The 26261-nt window shown below is 37.8% G+C and overlaps 1 protein-coding gene across 1 annotated transcript; it reads left to right on the top strand.

Moving 5' to 3' along the window:
- The first annotated feature begins 8729 nt into the window (after window positions 1-8729).
- Window positions 8730-25747, top strand: ankrd10b (ankyrin repeat domain 10b). Its single transcript, XM_020648771.3, has 6 exons — window positions 8730-9089; window positions 10769-10921; window positions 12411-12502; window positions 21464-21729; window positions 22740-22847; window positions 25102-25747. The coding sequence occupies exons 1-6, from the start codon at window positions 8892-8894 to the stop codon at window positions 25329-25331; spliced, it is 1047 nt and encodes a 348-aa protein (XP_020504427.1). The 5' UTR covers window positions 8730-8891; the 3' UTR covers window positions 25332-25747.
- Window positions 25748-26261: the final 514 nt, after the last annotated feature.

Raw genomic sequence — 26261 nt, 5'->3', positions numbered from 1 at the left:
TTGAGTGAAGCTACAAACCTCAGTTATTATACGTCAGAGTATTCACTGACTTTACGGTGCCCTGCAGTCGTATAAACTGCTACTGCTGACAGGACTGAATCAATGGTCATTATCAATTTTTATATCACATAGAAAGACAGTGGAGGAGGGATTTTTTTACTCCCAGTGACGTCAAACTTCAATGGAAATAAAATCCAATAAAATGCCATATACTGTTACAAAAGATGTAACACAAAGTCTCTGATATAAGGTGATTGACTGACTAAGTCAGGGTGTAATTATCTGTATTAAAGGCTTTATATGCGGATCCAGCAGATGTCGTCTTTGAGCACCAGCATGAAACCAAAACAACTCGCGCTGCATTGTTGTGTTAGCATGCTAATGCTAGCGATCTTTATTATGCTGGTATCTTCACACTGCATGTAAATTTACCTGAAATGAGCGTGATCTAGAAACACAGTTAAGCAGTGAGTACAGTATGTTATTCTTCTTTTCTCTAGTCCCTCAATTAAACAACTTTTATACAAGAGGGGAGGAGTCAGCCGGCCGTCCTGGCGATGTAAACAAAGTGAAGATAGGACTCTGAAAACATCACAGACAGTGGGACTCGGGTGTTACACCCATTGTAGACAGTCATTACTCACATGAGTTATTTTCAGAGGAGATACTTGATTTCTATATTTAAGTGTGAAAAATAACATTGAAAGACTTTAAATGAATTATATGAAACACAAATCCTTAAGCGGCTAGCAGCATTCAGTCAAACATCTTTGTTTTTCTTTTTTATCCATATTGGTCTAAAAGTTACTAAAAAAGGTTTTCACTGATCCAAAATAATGGTGCCAGTACTGTTCATAACTGAGGTATATACTTTAATGTTGTTTTGATAGCTTGTATAGTTAGCACTAGCTTTGTTACCACAATGACATAAGATTATATTTATCATAAATATAAATACTGACTGTGATTGACTGATTTCTGCTTTACCTGTTTTGACAGAATCAGCATTTTTAGCCATCAATGGATAGATAAATATAAATTGATATTTAATAGATTTAGACAATCAGAAACAGAGTGAGAAATCTACTGTACCAGCCTCATGATTTTCCAGTTTGGAGTGAATTTGTTGATTAATACAAGCAGCCCCTTACTACATTTAGTCACAGCATACAGTTTTGGACAATAAGAAATCCCTATCGTGGTTAAGATTCAAGATTCAAGATTCAAAATGTTTATTGTCATGTGAACAGTAGGAAACATGTTTCCCTGTACAATGACATTCTTTCTTTGCTGTCCACAATGAATGCCAACAATAAAATATTAAAATGAAACATAGCCAAATAATAATAATAAAAACAATAATAATATATACAAATATCCAAAAAACAAGGCAATTTGAAGGCAATAGAGTGCAAATCGAAAATTTGAACTGTGCAAAAAATGAGTGTAATTAAGTCATGAATGATGAATTTTTTATATTTAGCTTTTTTTTCCCCCAAAGCTTGTACAGCTGCTACATTTAATTAGAAATATCTCAGTAAAATCTTTGCAATTGTAAAAGATCTAAAAATCGCTGCTGATATGTTTGAACCTCACTGATGTTTAAATGTTCGGTCTGCAGTGTTTGTAATACTGACAGCTACAGTACAGGTCGGAGGGATGGTGGGGGTGGGAATGGATTTTACAACGGGAGGAAGCTGTACTCCCGGGGGAATGAATTTTACCTTTGACCTAGATAAAGACAGGCAGGAGGGGGAAACACTAGAGAAATGCTGGAGCCTGCAGCAACACTTCTTCTACACATCACTTGATCATTCTGTGGGATTGTTGTGTCACCTTCCAACGTGTTCAGAGACACATAACGTTGGTGATACGGCGCATATCTTTGAGACTTTGAGAAAGATGTATTATGATCATGGATGTGTTTTTCAGTGTGTGATGAAGGTTCAGTTGAATGATGTCATCCAATTACAATCCCCCCGTTTTGCGTCATCTCTCTTTCATCTGTGCGGGGGTTAACTCAGAGCTGCAATATCAAACTTAAGCAAACAATCCTTTGTACTGAAGAAGCATGCAGAGGGATGAATGGGAAGACTGATTGCATCGAGACAAGCTCGCTCACTGAACCTGTTTCCTGGATGATCACTGGATGATGAAGGCAGGTCTATAAGTGGACTGAACTGAACTTGATGAATGTGTTTTCTGGACGGCCTTTCTGCTCTGAGCAAACACACACAGTAGTGAGCCGGGTTTATTGACCCAGGCTGATAAGCTATCGGCGGACATTCCTGTGTAGATGTGTGATCAAGGTCAGCCACAAAGATCGAGACTCGGGGTCGGGCAGCTGGTCATAAATTCACTTTGGATTGACGCATGAAGAATCAGAATCTTGATGACGAGACATTTAAAAGAACCAACAAAAAGGCCTCAATGGGTCAGTCTTAACTTCTTCTTTCTGTGATACACAACAACACATTTCATACGGTGTCATAAAACACCCAGGCAGATATAAAGAGAGCATTCTGTTGCTTGTTTTCTCAATTTGTAACACTGATTGTATATTTACTGAGTGTCAGTGCAAATGGTACAATAAGGACACAACATTGTGTTCTTGTTGTTTTTACACTCTGGTATTGTTCTACAAATCTGTTGTTCTTATGTGTGTTATTTATTTAATGTGCATGCAAACCCATAAAAGAGGAACACAAGATAAACTCTGTCTGACATAAATCACATTTTATGACAAGTGTTCCAGCAATGAAGGAGACACTTGTCGCTTGATGATCTTAAGTCACACAGGAAGCTCCTTCACAGAAATTTGAAACGACCACTTCATAACGTCACATTATACTGGAAAGGATGCAGCTATATTAGAATGTATGCACACATGCAAACACAAAACATCAGAAAAGGATTAATGTATCACTACACGGTTCTGTGTTTCACATGTTGCAGTAAATGAAAGATTTCTAGGAAAAATAACATTTTGGGAAAGCATTATGGACAAAGACACTCAGACTTTCTGCACCCGTCTTTCCCCAAGTCCCGGCGGAAAGGGGGACAAACAATGGACAAATACCTATAAGAGGATCGAGGAAGTCTGTTAAGTAATGAAAGTTATGTGCAATGTAAATTATACTGTGCTTTTCCTAATAATAAAAATTATATATATATATATATATCTCTCTCTCTCTCTCTCTCTCACTTGAGTCTCTGTTTCTATCTACTTTGCTGGCTGTCATCACAGTTTCATACATTCCTGTGTTTTAAATTCTAATTAAATAGCGATAAAGACCAAACATTCACAATATGGCAGAGTTTCACGATACAAAGGGATGGATTTTTTTTTTCACTACAGTTTCATCAAGCAGCTGAATAAATGAAAGAAGAGTACAAAAAACTCAGAGTTTTGTTGAAGTGTTTACCCAAGCGTGAATTTTGGAGAAGAACTGCACACTGCCTCAGAAGTAGGGCTCTGTTCAGTCGTATGAAAGGTGCCTGGTGATGCATGAAGACTAAATGAAATCCACTAAATAACCCATCACCCAGCTACGCATAGGTTCAAAGTTAAGGTAGATTAGTTTGAACGTAATTTCTAATCTAGTACAGAGGTTGCACTCTACTATCATTTAAAGGCTTTATATGTGATTTTTTGATCCAGCAGATGTCGCCCTTGAGCACCAGCATGAAACCAAAACAACTTGCGCTGCATTGTTGTGTTAGCATGCTAATGCTAGCGATGTTTATTATGCTGGTATCTTCACACTGCATGTAAATTTACCTGAAATGAGCGTGATCTAGAAACACAGTTAAGCAGTGAGTACAGTATGTTATTCTTCTTTTCTCTAGTCCCTCAATTAAACAACTTTTATACACGAGGGGAGGAGTCAGCCGGCCGTCCTGGCGATGTAAACAAAGTGAAGATAGGACTCTGAAAACTCTGAAAACATCACAGACAGTGGGACTCGGGTGTTACACCCATTGTAGACAGTCATGACTCACAGAGTTATTTTCAGAGGAGATACTTGATTTCTACATTTAAGTGTGAAAAATCACAAATAAAGACTTTAAGGTGTTGATGTCACTGTTGTTATTTTACTCTCGCTGTAGATTATGGGTGCAGGTTTTTAGTTTTCACCTAATGATAAAGCTTTGTCATTTTGCAGACACACTTTCTCTGCTGCTTGTTGATTGATGGCAGTTATCAGAAGTGATATGTAAGCCTCTTTAGAGACAGCAAGGCATGAGAGGCAACACTAACAAACACTGCATAAGGAAAAATGCTTTTCACTGATGAAGTGAAAACATCATTCCAGAACAATAATCTGTGTGTGTGTGTGTGTGTGTGTGTGTGTGTGTGTGTGTGTGTGTGTGTGTGTGTGTGTGTGTGTGTGTGTGTGTGTGTGTGTGTGTGTGTGTGTTTTGTTGCTCAAATTATTATTAGATCTAGGACAGAAGAGAGCATGGGGCACTTTTAAAAAATGCCCCATGCTCTTCATAATACCTCTGAATGCAGTGTGCTAACAACATAGGCAGTGCTGTGTTTTCTTGTTGTGCTAATGAGAGTTCAAAATCATTAACACTGGCCTAGATCGACCAATTGTTGAAGAAAGGTGTAGGAGGTGAGTATGGAATGTGGGTATATTGAATGTGCCTCCCATGTCATGTTAAATGATTGGCCTGTGAAGTGGAGCATGACTTCACCACAGTCATATCAGTGTGACGCATTTCATCGAGGTTCATTAACATTCTCCTCGTTCCAAAGCCTTTGTCATAACAGAAAACAAATCTGGATTTTGCACGGTGCATGCTGGGACTTCCCCCCCATCCCTCTCCGGAAAAAGAGGGGGAACTTAGTCCGGAGAAATATTTATACTTGGTAATGATTATTATGTTTCTTTTCTTTTACTTCTTTATCACTGAATTTCTTTTTTTCACTCTCTGATGCTGTGATGAAATAATCACAATGGTGAATAAATCATTACGGTTGAGACTGACATCACACAAAAAAACTGTTATGTATTTATATAGTCATTAAAACTTTATCTAAAACTGCACTGGTCCAAACTAAAATAATATTGATTAATATGAATTTCTTCAGCTGTGGTGAAGAAGGAAATCAACATGACATCCTAAAATAAAGGTGAACTACTGTGGTGGTCGATATCTCCCTCTAGTGTCCAGAAATAAAACTACACCAATAAAAACATGCAAAAAGGGTTCTATGTCCTCTAATGCAAAACGTTTCTTTTTCAGTTGTATGATTTATCTGTTTACAAAAAGTTAATCTTAAGTTTAAGGACATAAAACAATAAGAGTCATTTTAACACCAACAATAATGGATACTGTGGTGTTCCATGTTCATCTCTAAATTCTGTCAGGGCAGTTCTTGCCTGTGTTTGTACATTTTATGTTGAATACTTCCCTCTTGTGGAAAAGCAGAAACACTACATGTAAAATCCATGTAGCTATCTCACAGGGGACAAGTTTAAACTCTTGATTCATAACATGCACCCCCTTTACTTTTTTAACTTCCCTTAACGAAGTACATGTAAGGCACTTTAATGTCAGATATCTTTCTAAATAGTTCACATTTACCAAATTTCTTTCCAGCTAAGAACTCCTGAATTTAGGAGAGAGGAGGATACTACCCCTGGGGATAATTTTCCCCCATGTGGAGGGTTAGTCTCTTTTGGTGTAAGTACGACCTGCAGGTATCAGTCACACTGTTTCTTGGTGAGGACTGGATGGGTCCTGGTCTGGGAGAAATAATGCCTGCGGGGTAGAGCATATCCTCCGCTCACATCCGGATAGATAAGTGCAGAACTTTGCAATGAAGTAAAAATAATAATAATAATAATAATGATACATTTTATTTAAAGGCGCATTTCAAAACTCTTAAGGTCACCTTTCAGAGCAGAGATAAAAACAACAAAGTAACAACACAGCGATAAAATTAACATTAAAAACATAAAAAACACAAATGTACAGGATGTAAAGGAGTTATGAGACCGGATGGGGAATGATCAGACTGAATATGGCAGTTTAAAAAGATGTGTTTTGAGATGAGATTTGAAAATGGAGAGAGAGTCGATGTTACGGCTTTGTGGTGGGAAGGAGTTCCAAATGACCGTACACAGTTTTCTGTCGTACATATAACCTAACATTCGATAAGTGAGGGTCAATGTCCATAACTGACCAAGATGTGACTTGCTCTTGATGCAAAGGTAATTGGGTTTCCCCTGATGGCATGACCTGTGATACTGCGGCCCCCTGCACCATATGGTGATGTATCACATGCCAGCTGAATTGGTAAAATGGGGTCAAAATAGGTGAGAGCCTCAGATTGAGAGAGAGCAGTCTTTACCTTTTATGAACGTTGTCTCATGCCACTTCCATGTCTACGTTTGGTTTAGAAGCTCGTGAAGCAGCTTAATCTTATTGGCCAGATTCAGAACGATCCTTGTAGTAAACTTTTGATGGTGACTTCTGGAGTCCACTACTCTGTGAACGTACTACTTCAATCATTGCCAGTGTGGTGTCTATAGGTTCTTTAAATGTGACTGCTCATCTGGTCCTGTGATAAGCAGGATATATCCAAATAGCACTGGAACCAAGGTAGCTCAAATCTGCTCCATCGCTCTTTTGGAAAGCGCTGGAGCAGAGGTTATCGCTAAAGGGAGTGTCTTGTACCTGTTTGTTATTCTTTTGGTCAACATGTTCCTGGGACTCTGAATCAACATGCATTTGGAGATATGCCTGACACAATTGCATTTCATTTCATTTATTTATTTAAAGGACAGTGCACATTATTCAACATTTCTGTAAATGTGCCAGTGTTAGCCAGCAGGCTAATTTTCAACTGTAGTCCTTTGGCAAGATGTTAAGCTAGGCACAGGGTGGCTGACAAATAAAAACATGTTAAAGAATACACACAGCAACAGATAACAACAGTATAACATGATGCCAATATACTGGCTCCATTAAAACATATAACCATACAACCATTCATACAAACCACCATGGGTTAGACAGCACAGCTACCACAATACATAACAACAGACAAACATGCACTCAGATTAAATACATCACAGGTGTTCACATTTTTGATTGCTTAAAAGCCAGTCGTTAAGACGGTGGGTGAATGTATGGTGGGAGGTGCATTTTCTAATCTCCACTGGCAATTGGTTCCATAATTTAGAGGCTCTCACAGAGAAATTCTATTTTACTAAACTGCTGTCCTCCAGCCAAACCTGAGAAGAGGTCATCCATGGGTGTGGATAATATGTTGCGTTCAAGACGGGGTTCACAGTGAACCCCTTAAAAGTCACCACAGAATCTTGGAGTATCCTATTCACTTGCGCTCACTGGTTCCAAAACTCCACTTTTCACTAATCCGTTCTATTCTGCCTCCTGCTTTGGTTTGACGTCATAGGGAACAGGTGTGGCCTGCACTTTGTTGTGCTTCCTGGTTTTCCTGTCAGTTTAACAGTGATGTTCTTCTTGCTGCTGAGGTCTCCATCACAAACCTTTGGAGAGCTTTCTCAAAATCTCCATCATTAACCACAACTTTAGCTTATAGCCTACTAACTTTTGTGGAAGGTGATAAAGATGCTGATGTATAAACGTAAAGCCTACAAAACAAGAATGAGATTTTTTTTTTTTTTAAGAAGATAGGCCTACATAAGAAAAGCAATGAGAGAGTTAAATTGTATTTTATGTTGTTCAAATATTAAAAGTGATGTATAACATTTTTTATTACTAACATAAACTTTGTGCTTTGTCATGTAGCCTATAAAAGGCAGAGTAGGCTATATGGAGATATTCGGAAATAATTAGCACAGTGGTGTAGTGCAGCCTTTCCCAAACTTAAGACTGCAGCGGCCCGCTTTGAAATACAAAATTACTCCGGGGCCCATTATACATTTTTTGTTTTTAAGACTACAGCTATAACTTTCAGTAAGGGTAAATTATTGGATATATTCCCATTCTTAGTTTTGATATTTTTAGTGCTCATTTACTTTGTATTTAATATTATATTGTGTTTAGATTTGCTAATATTGTGTTTCTTGCTCATATTGTGTGTTTGGATAACCTGCTGCTGTAACGCCACAATTTCCCAGTTTGGGATCAAAAAAGTAATTCTATTCTATTCTGTTCTATTCTATTTTACAACATGATATTATGGCAAGAAAACGTTTACTAAACATTATGTCCATGAATAGTCATGACACGCCTTGCTAATCACTTAAAGGGTTGACTCATGGTAAATCATTAATATTGTGATATTTATTTTATTTGTAAAATTGGTGGAGGGCTTTTCGCGGCCCACCTGCAGTACCCACACGGCCCACCAGGGGGCCGCGGCCCACACTTTGGGAAGCACTGGTGTAGTGAACGAGAAAACGGTATTGGGTGCTTCCTGCAGGAGTTGGCTATCTCCAGAAGACGGCAGTAATGAAACACAAAAGTCGCTCAACGTCTATGTGGAAGAATATCAAAAGTGAGGAATGTGTGATCCAGTCCAGGATTTACAGCCTGCTCGATCCAGTCCAGGGTTTACAGCCTGCTCGATCCAGTCCAGGGTTTACAGCCTGCTCGATCCAGTCCAGGGTTTACAGCCTGCTCGATCCAGTCCAGGGTTTACAGCCTGCTCGATCCAGTCCAGGGTTTACAGCCTGCTCGATCCAGTCCAGGGTTTACAGCCTGCTCGGCGTTTCTCTACGCTGTCTCCTTTGTGTTGTCAGGCAGAAAGACACACCATTCAGGGTGGCGTGTGTCCTGATTTACAGGCACCCCCCGTCGGCGACAGGATTAAAACTTGCCCTATTGTTTTTTTTTTTTTTTAAAGCAGTACGGTGTCATCCATCATTTTTCTGCGGTTTCCAAAAATGTCGGTCGGAGTGGAGTCCGGATTCTCGAGCGAGGAGGTTTTAAACAGCCGCTTCCCTCTCCATCGCGCCTGCAGAGATGGAGATGTCGGCGCCTTGTGCTCCCTCCTTCAGTGCACCTCAAACCCGGCTGACCTCACCGTGGAGGACACCTTCTACGGCTGGACGCCCATACACTGGGCCGCTCATTTCGGGAAGGTATAGCCGACTCGCTTGGGTGTCTTTGTGTCGACGACCACAGGCCTCTAATAATTAACATGTTTGGGTTGGAAGTATAGAGCGCCAAAAGGAGCCTCGATCGTCTCGGCCATTTCCTGATGTTTGCTTTTTAACGGTTAGTCTGTGATACTAACACGCAGCCATCATTAACTGGAGGCAGCCAAACGTGAAACTCGGAGCTTCTTTGTCAATGACGTATATTTTTATTAAGGCAACCAGCGTACTGCGTTTTATGGAAGCCCATTTCCGCCAGTTAAAAAAATAAAAATGATAAAGTCATAATAATGAGATAAAAAGTCATAATAATGAGATAATAAAGTTGAAATAATGAGACTTTATTATTTATAAATTATGTATAAAATTATTTATTTATTATTATTTTCGTTTTTATTTGTATTTACCGGCGGAAATGGGCTTCCTTAGAGTTTTTGTATAACTAAGAAGGGATTGTAAATCTAAGCTATCTTTGAGCGGGAACCATAAAAAGCAACGTTACCATGGAAACGCGGATAAGAACCAAACCAAGCTAGCTTGTTTTACTTTTTATATTTATACTACTAGCTTACTAAAACGAATGAAAACTAAACCGATATGAGCAAACAATATGCTAAACACCTTTTACAATAGTCTGTTAAGTGATGTGTTATCTCTTTCAAAAGCTTTCGGGTTATTTTTAAAACGTGAATGCAACTTCTTAGTCGACCTCTAAGTTAATAATAATAATAATAATAATAACTTTATTTCTATAGCACCTTTTAAAAACACAGGTTTACAAAGTGCTTTGACAAACAGCAAAAACAAGAACAAACTAAAGCAAACACAGAAGAACATAAACAACAACAAGAACAGAACAAATGCAAAATACTCAAAATAATTAAATACAATTCAACAGAAAAGAATCCAAAGTGCACGATACACAACAGACATATAGAACCCGACCATCACAAGAACCATCACAAGAACCATCACAAGAACCATCATAAGAACCATCATAAGAACCATCACAAGAACCCAGGCAACACAAGAACCATCATAAGAACCATCATAAGAACCATCATAAGAACCATCACAAGAACCATCACAAGAACCCAGGCAACACAAGAACCATCATAAGAACCATCATAAGAACCATCATAAGAACCATCATAAGAACCATCACTAGAACCATCACAAGAACCATCACTAGAACAATCACTAGAACCATCATTAGAACCCAGGCAACACAAGAACCCAACAACACGATCTGAGACCAAGAGGAACCAAAGATTTAAAAAGATGTAAGAAACTAAAAGAGCTAAAAGCAAATCAAAAGAGAACAGCAATAAGAAGGTAAGAGCAGAAAAAGAAATAGAAAATTTCTCGTAATGACTGGTTTCCAACGAACCGAGCCGCCTTCTTCCTAACGAACATTACTTGAAATGTTTTTAATGAGGTCTGGATGTGAGCCAAGCAAGAGCCATTAGTCTCAGACATTGAAGCCAGGCCAAACTGTAGTGTTGAGTTTCCTCCCTCCTCTTACCACTGTAGGCCTACTACACTTGTCTCTACCTGCCCAGTGTGTTTTTTGTTTTTTTTTAAAGATATGAATGAATCACTGCACATTCCTCGACAATCAGCCTGACCTAAATATACCTAATGCATTGCTCTTGTCTTCACAGTTGGAGTGTGTAATGCGTCTGGTTCAGGTGGGCTGTGGTGTGAATGTGATGACCTCCAGGTTTGCACAGACGCCCACTCATATTGCTGCTTTTGGGGGCCACCCTGAGTGCTTGTTATGGCTACTCCAAGCCGGTGCTGAAATTAACAGACAGGTAAGCTTAAATCGAGTCGTTCAGTCTTACCACTTTTTCTAAATAATACTTAACTCGTCCAGCGAGTTTACAGGAATTTTCCTTGTTGACATTTCCTGGAGATATATGTGCAAACATGATCCAGTGTACATACGAGAAGGAAATCATCTCATTACAAAGAGACTGTGGAGACGACAGCTTAAAGTGACTAAACATGTTACAATAAATCATTAAACTTCTTTTATGTAGAAAAAAAAAATCTCCCTGTTATACAGACAGAGGTACAACAGCATGATTTAAGAGTAAAGTAGTGAAGAGGCTGAGCTCCGACTTATCCCATCAGGAAGGATCACCTTAAAGTGGGGTCACGACCCTCTCAGCGTACTGTTCCTACTCATCTGTCTGGCACATTTGGATTATGTTTGTCACATTTTACAGATACTTCCCTTGCTCTTCCCTTGACCATTTGTGTTTCACTCCTAAAGTCTTATCCTCTGCATGAATTTTCATACACTCACTGATGCAGCCGGCTCTATTTTATGCTCTGCTGCACTACTGAGAGAATTCAGATTAGTAGGTCACGGTGACATAACATCTTGACGTCATAACAAAACACATTTCTAACAATTGCGGCTTTGAATTTCTTCACATATGCTAAAATAAATAATTGAGGAAATTCTTGGATTTGGAACTAAACCTGTCTTGGGTTGCTGAGCATTTTTTTGAGTTTGGCAGTGTGGTTAGAGGAAGACTTCTGATGATTTTCCTCCCCAACTCTTTCCACCTGTACTCACGACTAATGCACAGCTGTAACTGTGTGTGGGTGAAAAGTTCAGACTCTCCCCTGTGGAGTCACAACCAATTATCACAAGCTGCAGAAGGAGGTGGTTATGTGATTAAAAACCCTTTATTCATACAATTAAAATATCTGAACCAGTGTGTTTGTGTGTAAAGCCTGGCTCACTCTGCAGGATCATCGGGCCGATTTGAGCTCTGATTCTTCCTTCCCGACAATCTCAGGGTCTCTCCCGACTCGAGGCTGCTCGGACCCGATTCTCTGTTCAGATTATCTCGTAGTGATAAGATCCAATCTTAGCGTTTCCCTGATCTGTCCGGCGATTGTCGGGGACGCCCCGATTTATTTCAAACATGTGGGATATTTAGAATTTAAAATCTGAAAGGGTCCGGCAGAAGTTGTGGGTGACTACAATATAATCACGAGAGACAAGGGAGAGACAACTTTTCTGTATCCTACAACAACTTCCACTTCCTTCTCTTTCACCAAACGTCATCCTTTATTTTTTTCAAATGAAACTTTATTAACAATTGTCAACGCTCCGTCCCAGTTTCACTCGTACAGTGTGAGCACGTCAATCTCAAGGTCTGGCCGGGCGTCGTAAACGATTCAGTCGTACAGTGTGAGCTGAGTTGCCACCCTGACTTTTATAGACTCTGGGAAGAATCGCACAGTGTGAGCCAGGCTTAACCCCTCTCTCCTATCCTCACTCAGGACTATGTGGGCGAGACGCCCATCCACAAGGCTGCTCGTGCGGGCAGTCTGGAGTGCATCAACGCTCTCTTGATTCAGGGAGCGAAAGCTGAGTAAGTCCTGTGATCAGATCTGTGACTTCATTGCTTTTCCCTTATACTATTCCACATCTCAGTTATACCTTTGCAAGGGATCACCACCAAACTCATGTGAGAGCAGTGGAGACTTTTTTTTAGTGAGGTTTCTGGAGTGTTGTGAAAAATAGATTTGAAGATCTGCAAATTGACTCAACAGATATGAAAATTTAATTAACGATATACTAAAGTGTTTTAATTATAAAAGTCTATAATTGGGTTGTCCTGGACATAGCCAGCAGAAGGAAGCTGCTCTATTAAATGGTAAACTTACACATAATCACCCAGGCTGTTTACCACATTCTCCTCAGTGCTGGACTTATTGTTAGGATTTGAGCCTAGATGATTAGGGTGCAGAGTATTAAAAAAAAACTACTCTTAAACACCACCGCTTAAGTAAATTCAGTTCTGGTGGTTCAGTTGTGCCTCACAAAATTGTATGAAAAATTAATATATTTTCTGTCAGGGGCTTTTAATTTGTCGCTGATGTGAAGTTCATTAAATTACTAGAATTTTGAATTAAGGGTTGATTCTAGTAGACTTGAAAGTTTAGCGTTAGATTACGAAACATGTTGATGAATTAACACATGATGTATTATGAGGCTTAAAATAGTTGGATCAAGAAATGACTGCACAAATAATAATATCAAATAAATAAATACTTTATTTTCTTGGTGGTGCTCCCTTGAAAATGTGTTTATAAATTTTGATAATCCCTGAAAATTGTTGTTTATTATTGCAACAATTTGCATTGAGTTGCCCTCTGAGTGTAATAAGACAAGCAAAGACATATTGGCTTCACAAAGAAAGAGTTATAATAAACATGTTTCTTCACATTCAGCCAACATGTAATATATTTGATTTAAGAAACAGCCACATTTTAATAAAAGTAAAAAAATGAATACAAAATGGTTTTCTTTAAAAAAAATAGAGTAACAGCTTTCTACATCCAGTTATTACACAGACAAGAGGACAACTGAATGTAAAAGTTGTTCAACTGTTCTTAGCTCAGTAGGACATAATGCATGATCTCTGTTAAGTCTAGAGTGTGCTTTTTCTTTGTTAACATTTGTTTTGATTAGTGTGCCGTACTTATACAGTTGACAAGATGACCAAATGCACATCGTCTATTTAAGAAGTCGTGTTAATGTCAGCATGAAAAGGCTACCGTTCTGTTGCATTCAGTGAAAATGCATAGACCGCTAATAATTAGATTATTAATAATTGAAAATAATTAGCAGGATCAGATTTGTTTTTTAGGAGGGGGTTATTTTGGCTGCCTTTTAATTTAATTAGAACTGACATTCATTATGAAAAAAGTTCCTCTAGAGGAGAGAAGGCCAAGAGGTCAGGCCACCTACTGTAGTTTTCTGATCGTATTTAAAGAAGTCAGTGTATAAATAATCTGCCTCACTGGTCGTGTGCAGCCACACCCTTTACGTTGACAGTTGCCTTTGTGCTTTTTGCGTTTGTGGAATTCATTTTGTTATTGTTGCTGCACCTGAAACATGAACAAAGAGACACCACCAGTCTTTCCTGTTTCTTAATTTAGATCCATTTAGGAAAATGAAACAATTACAAATGAATGTGCTACTCTCTCTTTGCCTTTCATGTCGGAACAGATCCGCTGGTATTTTCCTACTAAAGGTCATGCCTGTCAATCAACTGGATTACCTCAGCACTCACGCTGTTACTCCTGCTAGTTCATCAGGCGGTTTGAGAAACATGTGCATGTCAGTTTATATTTAAAGCAGAAGTTATTTTTTTAATTTGTAAATTTGATTGCATTCAAACAAACAATAAAGTTAAGAAAAACAAACAAACATAAAATCTAAAATTTTGATTGAAAAGGAGCAGAAAGAAGACTAATCTTATAATATCTGCCCCTCTTTGACAAAGCATTAATTAAAACAAAACAAAACACTTAATTCAAAAGAAAATTAAAATAAAATGGCTGCAGGAAAACACAGCCACCCTAAAGTAGAAGATACACTTTTCTATCAAGATAACTTTAAACATGGAAGAATATTTCAGATAAAGATCCAACATGTTTTTCTTTCTTAGATGAACTTTCATTGTTTCCAACAATCTGTACGCCTTTTTTAAATAAATATATATATAATTGATGTTTTGAAACCCAAAACAACTGGGGTGTTTGAAGATGCACAGTTTATTATGATATGTTAAATTAACCACAAGAAGAGTAAAACAGAGATTTTACAACAACATTTGTCCTTCTATATTACTATATAAAACTGTTTGTTGGAAGTGAGGGCCTTTGAGTTTGAATTTGAATAAATTTAAGTCTCCAGTTACATTTTGTTTAGCCTAATACAAAGGCTAACTGTCTCTTTAGAACGAATGTTAAATTATAAAATGATTTTTTTTTGTTTATTGAATGGCCAAATTGACATAAATCATGTCTGAAATCAATTAAATTCAAATCATTTTTAGATTTGTTGTATTGGGGTCATCCCTGCAGCAGAGATGTTTCCATTTTGTTAATCAGATAATTAGTTTTTTAAAGATTTTAAACAAAGTTCAAACAAATCAATGCATCAGAAAGCTCCGGTTGATTTGCTGTTTCAATAAAAAACAGTCCAGTTTAAGGCTGAATATGTTATGTTACGTCTTGAAATGTGCATTTGGTCATCGGCTGATGAGGAATGTTTATGATGAAATTGTTGTTTAACTTTTTCCCCCTTCAGATCACAGATATTTCATTTAGTTTAGTTTATTAACAAGATGTTTTGTTTAACTTATGACCCATTGAAGTAAGGGGGGATAACCGGGAGGGAAACTAAGGCACGTAATGTGGGAATGAGGCTCATGACAAAATAACTAAAGACTTCTAAAGTATTCTGCTGTGTGAATATCTGCACCGATAAACTCAAACAGGATCAATTGTACTGTCTCATTGAGACTAAGAAGATGAAGAAGAGCAGATTAGCCACAGCCAAATCATGCAAAATGTATAAATACAAAACACACAAGAGACAAAAAAGAAACCGACACATTGAATGAGAATAAAAGATAATAAAAGTGTTTGGAGGTATAATAGTGTCCCATTCATTAATGTGATATTTGTATTGTACATTATAATTTCAAATGAAGCAATTTAAAGTGAAATTGTCAATCATAATCATCATTACAGGTCAAATTATTATCTGCAGTTATTTTATTGCAAAAGCATAAGTCCAAGATAAACACAGAAGATTAAGTGACTATCTAAAAACATCCCTTTTCAGCTTTAATCAAGTGTTGAACTGAAACAATGTTTTCTCTAAGTATGATCAATACACACAGTAACATCCAGATGTTTAATATGTTACAATAAATGTAAGAAAAGTTGGCCAGTTAAATTTCCATTTATCTTGTTTTATGTGTATTCAGTCCTCCATTCCAGGTCCAAGCTTGGGTTAAATTTTATAAATAGACTTTTCCTGATAACATATCGTTTCAATGGGAAACTTCATTATCTGAGTCCTCTCTTTGAGTTCTCTTTTTCTGTGCTGATCACAAGTGTATGGAGGTTTTCTTTTTATACTTGAAGACATCTTTAACCTCCCGCTGTCAGACATCTAAGAAGAACCTCAACGCTTCCATCCACAACAAAATCCAGAGCACTTTGGACTGTCTGCAGTAAAACTAGCTGCATGTAACCACAATAAGGTACAAAATAATCATTTGTGCTATACCTGCCTGTCAAGTGAGTGACTACAAGACAAAATGCACTTTGGCTGATCCAATGACAAACATGAAAATAAACTAAAGTCCCAATGAAGTGTTAACATTTATAATTCTAGACCTCTAAAGACATTTATCTCGTCTTTTTAATGGACCCGGCAAAGCCAATCAAAAGTCAGGCATCGACTATAAACCTCATTTTTTCTACCTATGATCACTGCATAAAATAATGTGACACAAAAGGCCTCAAAATCTCATCTCCAGCAGTGACACTCATTAATGTTTTGCTTCATACAAAACCAGATAAACCATCCTATTAGTGTGAAATTAACTTTTCCTCTACAATATTTGAATCCCTGACATGGAAACATTCGTTCTCCTCTTCATCCTGATGACTCATTCATTGAAGATTCTTGACATAAAGGGCCTTTGTCTCCTGAATCGGACGCTCTGCTTTACACTTTTGCCACCTCCATATCTTCCTTCTACTTCAACTGGAAAGAAATAACAAGTCTGCCACTTCCTGTTCCACTTTTCCCTGGCGTTGTGGTTATTTCTGCTTATAACGAAGAAGAAGAAGAAGCATTAACAGGGAGGGGAAACAACACTAAGTGGATCCATCTCTGATTCATTAGACAGGACAACAATACAGAGAGCTCTCTCACTGATTCAGCACACTCAACAAACCGCATGGCTGCAAGAGAAAGCTGACTGTGGTCGAGGACGCCACAGATGATGAATGATCACCCAGCAGCATCTTAAGGCTGAACAGTGGGTGTGGCAGGACCGTGATGCAGCTGATCTGTTGGAAAGCTTTCACCCTCCCTGTAGCAGAAGAATAAATGAGAGCATCAGGAACTTGAAGATTTTAAACTACTAGTGGTATCAAGGTTGGATACATTTCTCCCTTCTCCCCATGGTGCAACGTCCTGAGTCCTTCACACTGATATGCCTTTTTTTTATGTTTACATTTTCCAACACAAGATTATTTTAGCTTGCAAAATGCTTGTTTGCACAGTAGAGCCATGTTTCCAGAAGATGGGATATCTTATCTTTGTTCCACTAGAAAACAACGGAAACTTTCCTCTGGGACAGCAAGTACCACTCCTGAGCCGCTCTTTCCCAGCTTTGAAAAAAAAAAAAAAACCTTGACTCATTCGCCTTCCACATCTTATCGTCACGCTGATTTTAGAAGTCTTAAATCAGTGTTCACTGTCTCGTATCTAAATCCAATGTTAAAACATTAAATATACTTTCAATAAAGGACATTTTCCTTAAATAAACTAATAAATATGTAAAGATGATGAATTCAACAAAACAGAGAAATACATACGTTCTTGAAAAAGTCTAAATGATGCTGATCTGTGGTGCCGACTCTAAATATAAACTCTATGGCCGAAAACAATCTTGGATTAATAAAAACAACATGTTCTCATTTCTATGGATGACAATGGTTTGTATGGTTTGTCATGAGCCTCAAAGAGTAAGGGTGGTCCATTAGCGAGCTAGCAGCAGGTAGGAGAGGTTTAGAGGCTGCCGGTGACGAGAGCAGAGCAGACTGAGTGGGATGTGTTAGATTAGCATAGCATCATGTACTGTACTGTTTTTATGCTAACTATCATCCTGTTGCAATGGTTATTCACTGTCATTTCACTGTTAAAAAAAAAAATCTCATACTTCTGACACAGAAATGTTTTTCTTTTGTATGTCACAGTATTAACCCTATATACAATATCATAGCCTGTTTTTGACATTTAATCTTTGTCACCTTTTTCTTTATGAAAGTGACAATAAGTGACAAAAAAAAAAAAACGTTTTCTATACTGTTAACAGAACCAGAACCATACGTCTTAATGTTTTGCAGCCAATGAATTGGAAATGACTTGGTTTTTTCAAGTAATCCTAGAAAGGGGGAGAATAGACACTGCTGAGTCTGCCCCGTTCCCTGGGATAGCCGCACTGTTGTGGCATTGAGTGTTCTCACTATCGCTTCCTATCTACACACTGGCAAACTGTTGAGGTATTTCTTGCGGTGATTGGTTTTAATGCTAGGTTTTTTTATGACTCAAAACTAAAGTTTTAGACCTGCATGCTTTGCTTATTATCCATAATTGTTCCTGTATCTAGTCTTTTTGTTACATTTTTTATTTTTATGATTTTGTTTTTTTTATTTTGTCAACTAACCATAGGAGCCCTTAATATGGACAGGTTTAATCACGTGAGTCCCATGTCAACATGTAGCATGATCATAGGCTGCCTCAGGAAGGTTAGACCATAGTTAGAGAAGATTCATATTGTGTGCTTAGGACGGAAAAGCAAAGCATACCAGGCATTTACAAAGAATTAACGCTTCCTTTTAAAACCTCCCCACATCACCGGGTTCAATTATACACTTAAAAAAAAAACTCTGTTTGGCTCATTGCTCTCTGTAGATGTCAGGTCTCACTGAAGGAATACAGTTATTAGGATATTATATTATATATTATTATATATTGTAAAGGAATATTAGATTTTCATTTATGAAGGAGTCTTCAAATTTAAGATGGAAGAAGAAGAAATAATAATAGAGGTTTAAGATGCAGAACAGGATAACGATTGAGAAAATCCTGGATTATTTACACACATGGGTAATTAATAATTGTTTTCTCACTTCACTTGATTTGAGGAGAATTGGACTGCAGCCGTCACACATTTGAAATGTCCATACATTCAGCACTTGTCATATTTGAGAACTTATAGCAGATCTTTGAAGGTATCCTAAGAAGTTTCATCATATCTGCTTTTTTTTTTTAGTTCTACTGCACTTTCTACTTTAAACCTTTAAGAAATTGAGATTTGTGCAAAAGCTTTGAATGAATAAAGATCTTCAGTGTAGAGCAGATAAGCTGTTTTGAGTGTAGAAGTTCTGAGAGGACACCTTAGTTTGTGGCCTTGATGGGTTTTCTTCTGGACCTACATGTGTTCTGAATCTGACCTCAGAGGTCAAGGACATAAACCTTGATTTTATTTCCCGCATAACAGGAGCTTTCTTTAGCATTTCGCAGGGAAATTATTACAATAGATGTATCCAGTTGTTGCTTAAACTATTAAAAAAACAAAAAAAACAACAACACAATAAGTCCTTAAAATGCAATTTTAGTCACTGATTCTCATGGATCTATTTCTGTCTGAGAGAAACTCTATGCAGGTTTTTAGAGAGCAAAGCTGTTGAGTTGACTGAGGTGTAAAGTTGCCTTTATTGTGTTATCATATGTCATCTGTATTCCTTGCAGTGAGTCCAAACCATTTACTTTTATTTTTCCACAATAAAGTAGTCTCTTGAAAAGAATCTTTTTGGAAGCGTTAATTTTTGAAGGGGATGGGGTAATGTTCAACAAGTTATTGTGTGATTTTTTACTTTTCAATCTCTTTATGAAATGTTTATCATGTGCACTATTTCTTTCAAATGTTTCTTTTGCTTTTGTTTAGATGTTACACATATGAAGATAAAGAACATTTTTTTGTTAAAGGAAATGAATGACCAAACAGCAGCAGTGTACTTTGAAAGCCTTATTGTGTGGAAGTCAATGTCACTTAAAATAGAGCCAAATGAAATAGAATATAACTGTGTTTTTCCATACAAGCAGTCTTAACAGTAAGCCGTTGTTACCTCTGAAAGTGAGCATTAGAATAATCTAGGTATTTCCTAAACTGGCCTGCAGATGGTGACACAGTCTTTTTATTCTCATTATGTACAGGCTCTTGGATCTGAGCCAGAGTCCCACTTCTCTGACAAAGACATAGCTGTTTCCTCGCAGAACTCATTTTACTGAGAGATGACATTTAGACACAGAACAAGGGAAGCATTGTTTACTTATCAGCCAATAGAGACGAGAGAAATTCTCATCATTAAGCTGAAAGGCCTCTATTGGTTAGGAGGAGACGGGCAGGAAATAAACTGTGTCATAACCATAGACTGTAATTAATGGCATATTTATTCACTGAAAACTGTAGCAACAACACTCAGATAAAACTGAACTCTTTATTTACTCTCTCTATTCTCTATAAACTTTGATAAGACTAGTTATTAATCAATGCTTTTTTAATGATATTACTTCCACACAAAAGTGCTGCATACAAGTCTGATAATAGAAAAGCAGAGAAGCACTGTTCGCTCATTCATTTCAACACTCCAAAAATCTCCTTATTCCTGCTACTACTGGACATGATTAACACAACTGTATGTGATCAAAACCCTGTTTAATGATTTATGAATGATCACCTTCCCATGGATTACCCTTTTCTCTTATTCACCATTCCCTCATCCATCTTTCTTGAACCAACTGAAGACTAGTTCCTCAAATCTTTACCAACCCAAAGAGAAGATGAGTGGAATTCTAACAATCAAAGGTCTTGAGTGATTCTTCCTCGTAACCAGCGATTCTGCGGAGTTTCCCCAGAAGATGCAACGATGTTCAATCCTGGTCTTTAACATTAAGGACTTCTGATCTATTACTTGTCTATGAAGAATTCTACTACTTTCATTTTAGTTTTCCACTTTACGCACACACCCATATACAGAGAATACTCATGCATATATCTATATATCTATATATATATATACACCACTTCAAGTTTGCTTTTTGCAGCTCGTATTTGAGACCGGTCACATCCTCAGATGGAATCTGGATGTGGAAATGCAGAAATCTTGCTTCACTTTTGGAAATGTTGGATGACGCCTGCCTTAAATCCAAACCCTTCTTGGATGTCACATTTGCCTCCGCACACACAAGACAACTCTTCAAATCAAACATTGAAACTTCTCCTTCAGATTCAGATTCAGTGCCTCTTTTCATTGAACTATCTTCTTAATCTTCCTTGTCCAGTTTTTTCAGATCATTTCAGGTCCGTGTTACTGGGTCTTGTGTTGTCTTAATCATGTCCTTTTAATAGCAGATGTTTCAGAAACGATTTGGAAACTTGTCAAATTGAATTTGTATGAAAGATGAAATTGATCCGAAAAGGATCAGTCGTCATCTCTCATGAAGATGACGAAGAGGATGTGAGAGGGTAGAACAGGGCAGGCTGTTTTCTATACATCTATCTGTATCTGTCTGTCTGTGTGAACACTTCTTGAGTCTGTATGTGTGTGCGTGTGTGTGTGTGTGCTTGTGTTTACGTACGTTTGGAGCGTGTCCTATGTTGTTTGTTGTTTATTTGTGTGCACCAAACGTCCAGTGAGTGTCTCTAACACTCCTCTTTTCTGTTGTGCAGTATGAGGAATGCCAGTGGGCTGACCGCTGCCGACCTGGCCCACGCCCAGGGGTTCCAGGAGTGCGCCAGGATTCTCTCCAATGCCCAGAACTTCCAACAAAACATGGCTCAGTCCCATACGGGGGCCTTTCTGAATGGCATGACCCAGAACAGGGGCCACACTCACCCCAACATCCAGGGTCGCAGCTTCTTAAATGGCACTCCCAACAGAAAGAGGTCTTTTGATGACATGGAAGCCAACCCAGTGAAGAAGGCTCGACCTAATGGTAGGTACCCACTTCAACTTTATTATCATTTTCAAAGTAAACGTTTTGAATGTTTCTTTAATAGGAAAAGATATTACTGTACTCCAGCTTGAACAGTTGCTCTTTACTTAAGCTAATGCAACTGCAGACATGCTAGACCAAAAAAAAGGATCCTGGCTGATGAAGACAAAAACTGTTTTTTAGCTGTGACACGGTTGCACAGGGTTTGTTCTGTGTGGGTGTTTGAATTTGTTTTAAGAATAAGAGAGATGTTAAATGTACCTTCAGGCTCCCTCATGTGGAAAAGTCCGTCCTCAGAGCATACACCCAACCTCACACAACTTATTTGTTGTAATAATAATAATAACTTTATTTCTATAGCACCTTTTAAAAACACAGGTTTACAAAGTGCTTTGACAAACAGCAAAAACAAGAACAAACTAAAGCAAACACAGAAGAACAGAAACAACAACAAGAACATAACAAATACTAAATACTAAAAATAATTAAATACAATTCAACAGAAAAGAACCCAAAGTGCACGATACCCAACAGACATATAGAACCAGACCATCACAAGAACCATCACAAGAACCATCATAAGAACCATCACTAGAACCATGATAAGAACCATCACAAGAACCATCACAAGAACCATCATAAGAACCATCATAAGAACCATCACAAGAACATAATAAGAACCCAGGCAACACAAGAACCCAACAACACGAGCTGAGACCAAGAGGACGAAAGATTTAAAAAGATGTAAGAAACTAAAAGAGCTAAAAGCAAATCAAAAAGAAACACACTAACACCGTAACACTAAATATTTTCAGCTTTGCCAGTGGTAACAAATGATGAAAAATAATGGTATTTGGTCCACTTGCCTTCAAATGATGGATGAAGGAATCGCAAGAAATTCTCCAATAAATCATAGCCTGGTGTATTTGAAATGTTTCAACTTTGACATTATCGAATTTTTCCCCCAAAGAACACTCATTTTATTTTCTGAATCCATCTTTTTCTTGTAGGTCTGGGAATGCCACCAGAATTGCTGAATGGGAATGGGCCACTGGGTGGTGCTGGAGAGGCCCAGATGGAAAGCATGAGCATGGAGTTGGCGTCAACTGTTACCTCAGGTGGGCCAGGACCCTTTGCATTTGGGCTGAATGGGATTGCGCCGCCGCAGGGGCCGGGGTCCATGGATCAGTGTGTGGACCCGTTGGGACAGAACAGGTCCATCCAGGCAACTAAAGAGCTGGAGGTCATCACTGTGGCTTCAATGCAGACGCCCTGCCGCTGCACCAACTCTTACGCCTACCTGTAGAGAGCTTGTTTTTGTGTAGAGGCATTTCGCTAATGTTATATTTGTGCAGTTGATTTTTCTGGTAGCGCCTGGCTTTTTGTATTTTGTGTACTACATGCACACAGGAATACACTCGTGTCTGATTTGTTATTAAGCTACACGTGAAAGATGAATAGCAGTGTGTGATCTGTATTTCTACTATTCTATGTACCTGATTCTGCTCAGATGGATACAGTTACTGAGGTATCTTTTTTTTAATAGTTGTGTTTAATGCAGCCGTCCACTTAAACAAATAGCTGTTTGTGTAAAACCTGTTTTTGAGGTTTCTGTTGAACAGATGCGTTTTGTTTTGCACAATTAAACGGAAACAATTTAGACATATATAACTAATAACATTCCCTTGACATAGTAGCATTGCAAGTTCAAATGTTGGTCATACTTACATTTGACCAATAGGAAAAGTGTTTCATGTTTTCATATCAGTCCTAACTGTTGTTTGTCAAATTATGCACTGTTGCATAACACGTTAAAGCTCAGTTGATCAATTTAAGAGTGGTTTGACTAATTCAGTTTCATGCTCATTTCAAATGGCTAAGAGAAGAGAAGTGGATTTTTTGACAATTATATAATAATTATATAGAGAATTCTATAACTAAACAAATACTGCGAAGGGTCCTCTTGGAGTTGTGATCCCCGTCCCCGCCATTGTTGATTTAAAGAAAGTAAATTCAGAAATCTTTCTTTAATTGCGGCTTCATTGACGACTTTTGTGCAAAAAATGAAAAGTGCACACTCGTTAATATACACTGAGGAAGTGTCATCTAACCACACATTAGCTCCAGATGTTTAGCATTGTAGATTGACCTTTATGCCAAAGCATATCCCAACATGAATGTAGCTCAAAGTATAATCAATTGACTGTGCAGCTTAGTTGTAATTAGTAGATTGTCCTATTATAAGACATGGTGGTTCATTGGCTGGGAGTTTGTTCTTCTGTTTCTTCCTTTTGCGTTTATTATTTAGCTGAGTGCTTACATGACTCTTGAGTGTGGTGAATGTTTAATGAGCGTGTTAGCAAAGTTTTTTTTAGGCACCTAGCGAGGCTTGCACATCTTGTATGTTCACATAATTATACCCTGTCTGATTTTGTTAAGCAGTAATTGGCCCTTTTACAATCAGTCGTTTTGAATAAGCAGTACTGCTCAAGAAAGTTTGCATGGATTTGCAAAAAGCCTTATTTCTTGAGCTGTATTGAACAATAACTTCATGTGCATTCTTTTCAACTTTTTATATACAAGTGAGGGAAATTCTTTATAATCTCTGTATTTTGTAGTAGAATTTCATGTTCCAGTTCTTGTGTTACATGGCAGAAAGTTTGTGTAATGACATTTTAAATTTGAAACATCAAATGCTTATTACTGAGCAGGTTTAGCTTTGTACTTTATTGTGTGAATCATTAAATGTTGATACATTTTATAAACGTGATTGTGTTCTTGTGCATCTTTTTAAGGTTGTCTCTATTTTCAGTTTCATTCCAACGCAAAGTTACAAAGATAAATCAAATAATGAATTTCATATGGCTAAAGTTCCCCTTTTAAATCTACCCTGCTCCTTACGTTGAGTTTTTACTACGGCATGCCAACAGGTCTGGAAAAAAAAAAAAGGCAGATTTTCTTGCCTTGCTGCAACAGCTTAAATACCTCTGTGGAAAGTGAAGTAGGTCACTGTGTCATACAGCAGTTAACGGTAGCACTGAGTAACCACAGATCATGGCCTGACCTATTTTAAACAAGGCCTCAGGTCAAAACTTGAGGGGTTACGTAAGACTTGTGTGCATTTTGAACTTTATCGATCAACGTTTTGAACGATCTTAAGGGAAAAGCCAAAATGACTTTTTTTCTCCTCTGTGTTGAAATGTGGTCACAAAATCTCACTTTTGTCTTGAAAGGAACCCCCTTTCATATTTAGTTGTGCAAAACAAAATGAATCTAGCATTTTTTTTTTTACCCCTCTTCACTTTTTAGAAGGAGGAAAATGGTCTCAAATAAATTATCTTTATGCCCTTTGACAATGTGTTTCATTTCCAGTGGCAGGAGCGAGACCTTTTGAGGATTTCCCCTCACATGGTCACAGTAAACCACAGCTTCCATTTGGGTGTGAACCAGCAGCAGAAATCCTCCACGGGCAGATCGGCTACTGTGACTCTTCAGACCACAGCACTGCAGGCAGCCAGATGGAGCACCAGAAGTCAGTAAAAGCAGAGCAGCTGTATGACCATGCCCTCTTCAGCACCTTGCTTCTGTACCATGGATCATAGAGTGCAAAGGGAGTCAGTTGATGAGAGGCCAGTTGTTTTGTCTGAATCTCATGTACGGCTTATCAATAATTAATTTGCCTTAAACCCATTGAATGGTCCAGTTATTCAACCATTGAAATTTCCATTTTTTTGTTGCAAAGGGCAGGCCCATTGATAGATTTGAATGTGTAACTGATAAAAGACTAAGAAGGGGATCTTTGTGTTTAAAGAATGTGTTAAGTGTTCAAACGTTTTGTAAGGCTGTAAATAGCTTTGTTTTGTTACACACTAAAGTCATCATCTGTGTTGAACTACTACCAATACTTTAATTTTGTTAGTCTTAACTAGATATTAATTAGAAAACAAACAAAAAAAACAATTCAAGTACATCCCATGTTGCCAATTAATAATAAAACAAGTTTTTGCAAAAGTTCAAAGTTTTGATTCTTTTTTCATGTTTTTTAATGTGCATCAATATGTATTGTATTAATATTACAACTCTGTTTTTACACATTTACATTTCATATTTCATATTTAAGACTAGTAATGCTAAGTTAAATCCTGGTTGTATATATTCCCATTCTTAGCTTTGATATTTTTAGTGCTTATTTACTTTGTATTTAATATTATATTGTGTTTAAATTTGCTAATATTGTGTTTTTTGCTCATATTGTGTGTTTGGACAACCTGCTGCTGTAACGCCACAATTTCCCAGTTTGGGATCAATAAAGTAATTCTATTCCATTCTATGGCTTAATACTCATCCGGGACTTTACAGCATTAATCAAAGTATTTGCTTAGCCCGGTTTCTCCAGAGTTCTGCTCGAAATGGAGCAGACGGGGCGGCCCCAGTCACGTGTCTGGGCACAGTTTCAGTGGCGTTCAACAGTCACCTGCCACAAGAAGCGACCTTCATGTGCAATGCACAAACACTACGTCATAGTTACCACG

This window comes from Labrus bergylta, chromosome 13 (genome assembly GCF_963930695.1).
Source record: "Labrus bergylta chromosome 13, fLabBer1.1, whole genome shotgun sequence".
Classification (NCBI taxonomy): domain Eukaryota; kingdom Metazoa; phylum Chordata; class Actinopteri; order Labriformes; family Labridae; genus Labrus; species Labrus bergylta.
This window is presented reverse-complemented; position numbering and strand designations above follow the sequence as displayed.

Bases quoted from the DNA above. Each gene is read 5' to 3' on its own strand.
- ankrd10b (XM_020648771.3), top strand. From the start codon at position 8,892: ATGTCGGTCGGAGTGGAGTCCGGATTCTCGAGCGAGGAGGTTTTAAAC. The intron at 10,922-12,410 runs GTAAGCTTAAAT...ATCCTCACTCAG, and splicing joins GTGCTGAAATTAACAGACAG to GACTATGTGGGCGAGACGCC. The intron at 21,730-22,739 runs GTAGGTACCCAC...TTTTTCTTGTAG, and splicing joins GAAGAAGGCTCGACCTAATG to GTCTGGGAATGCCACCAGAA.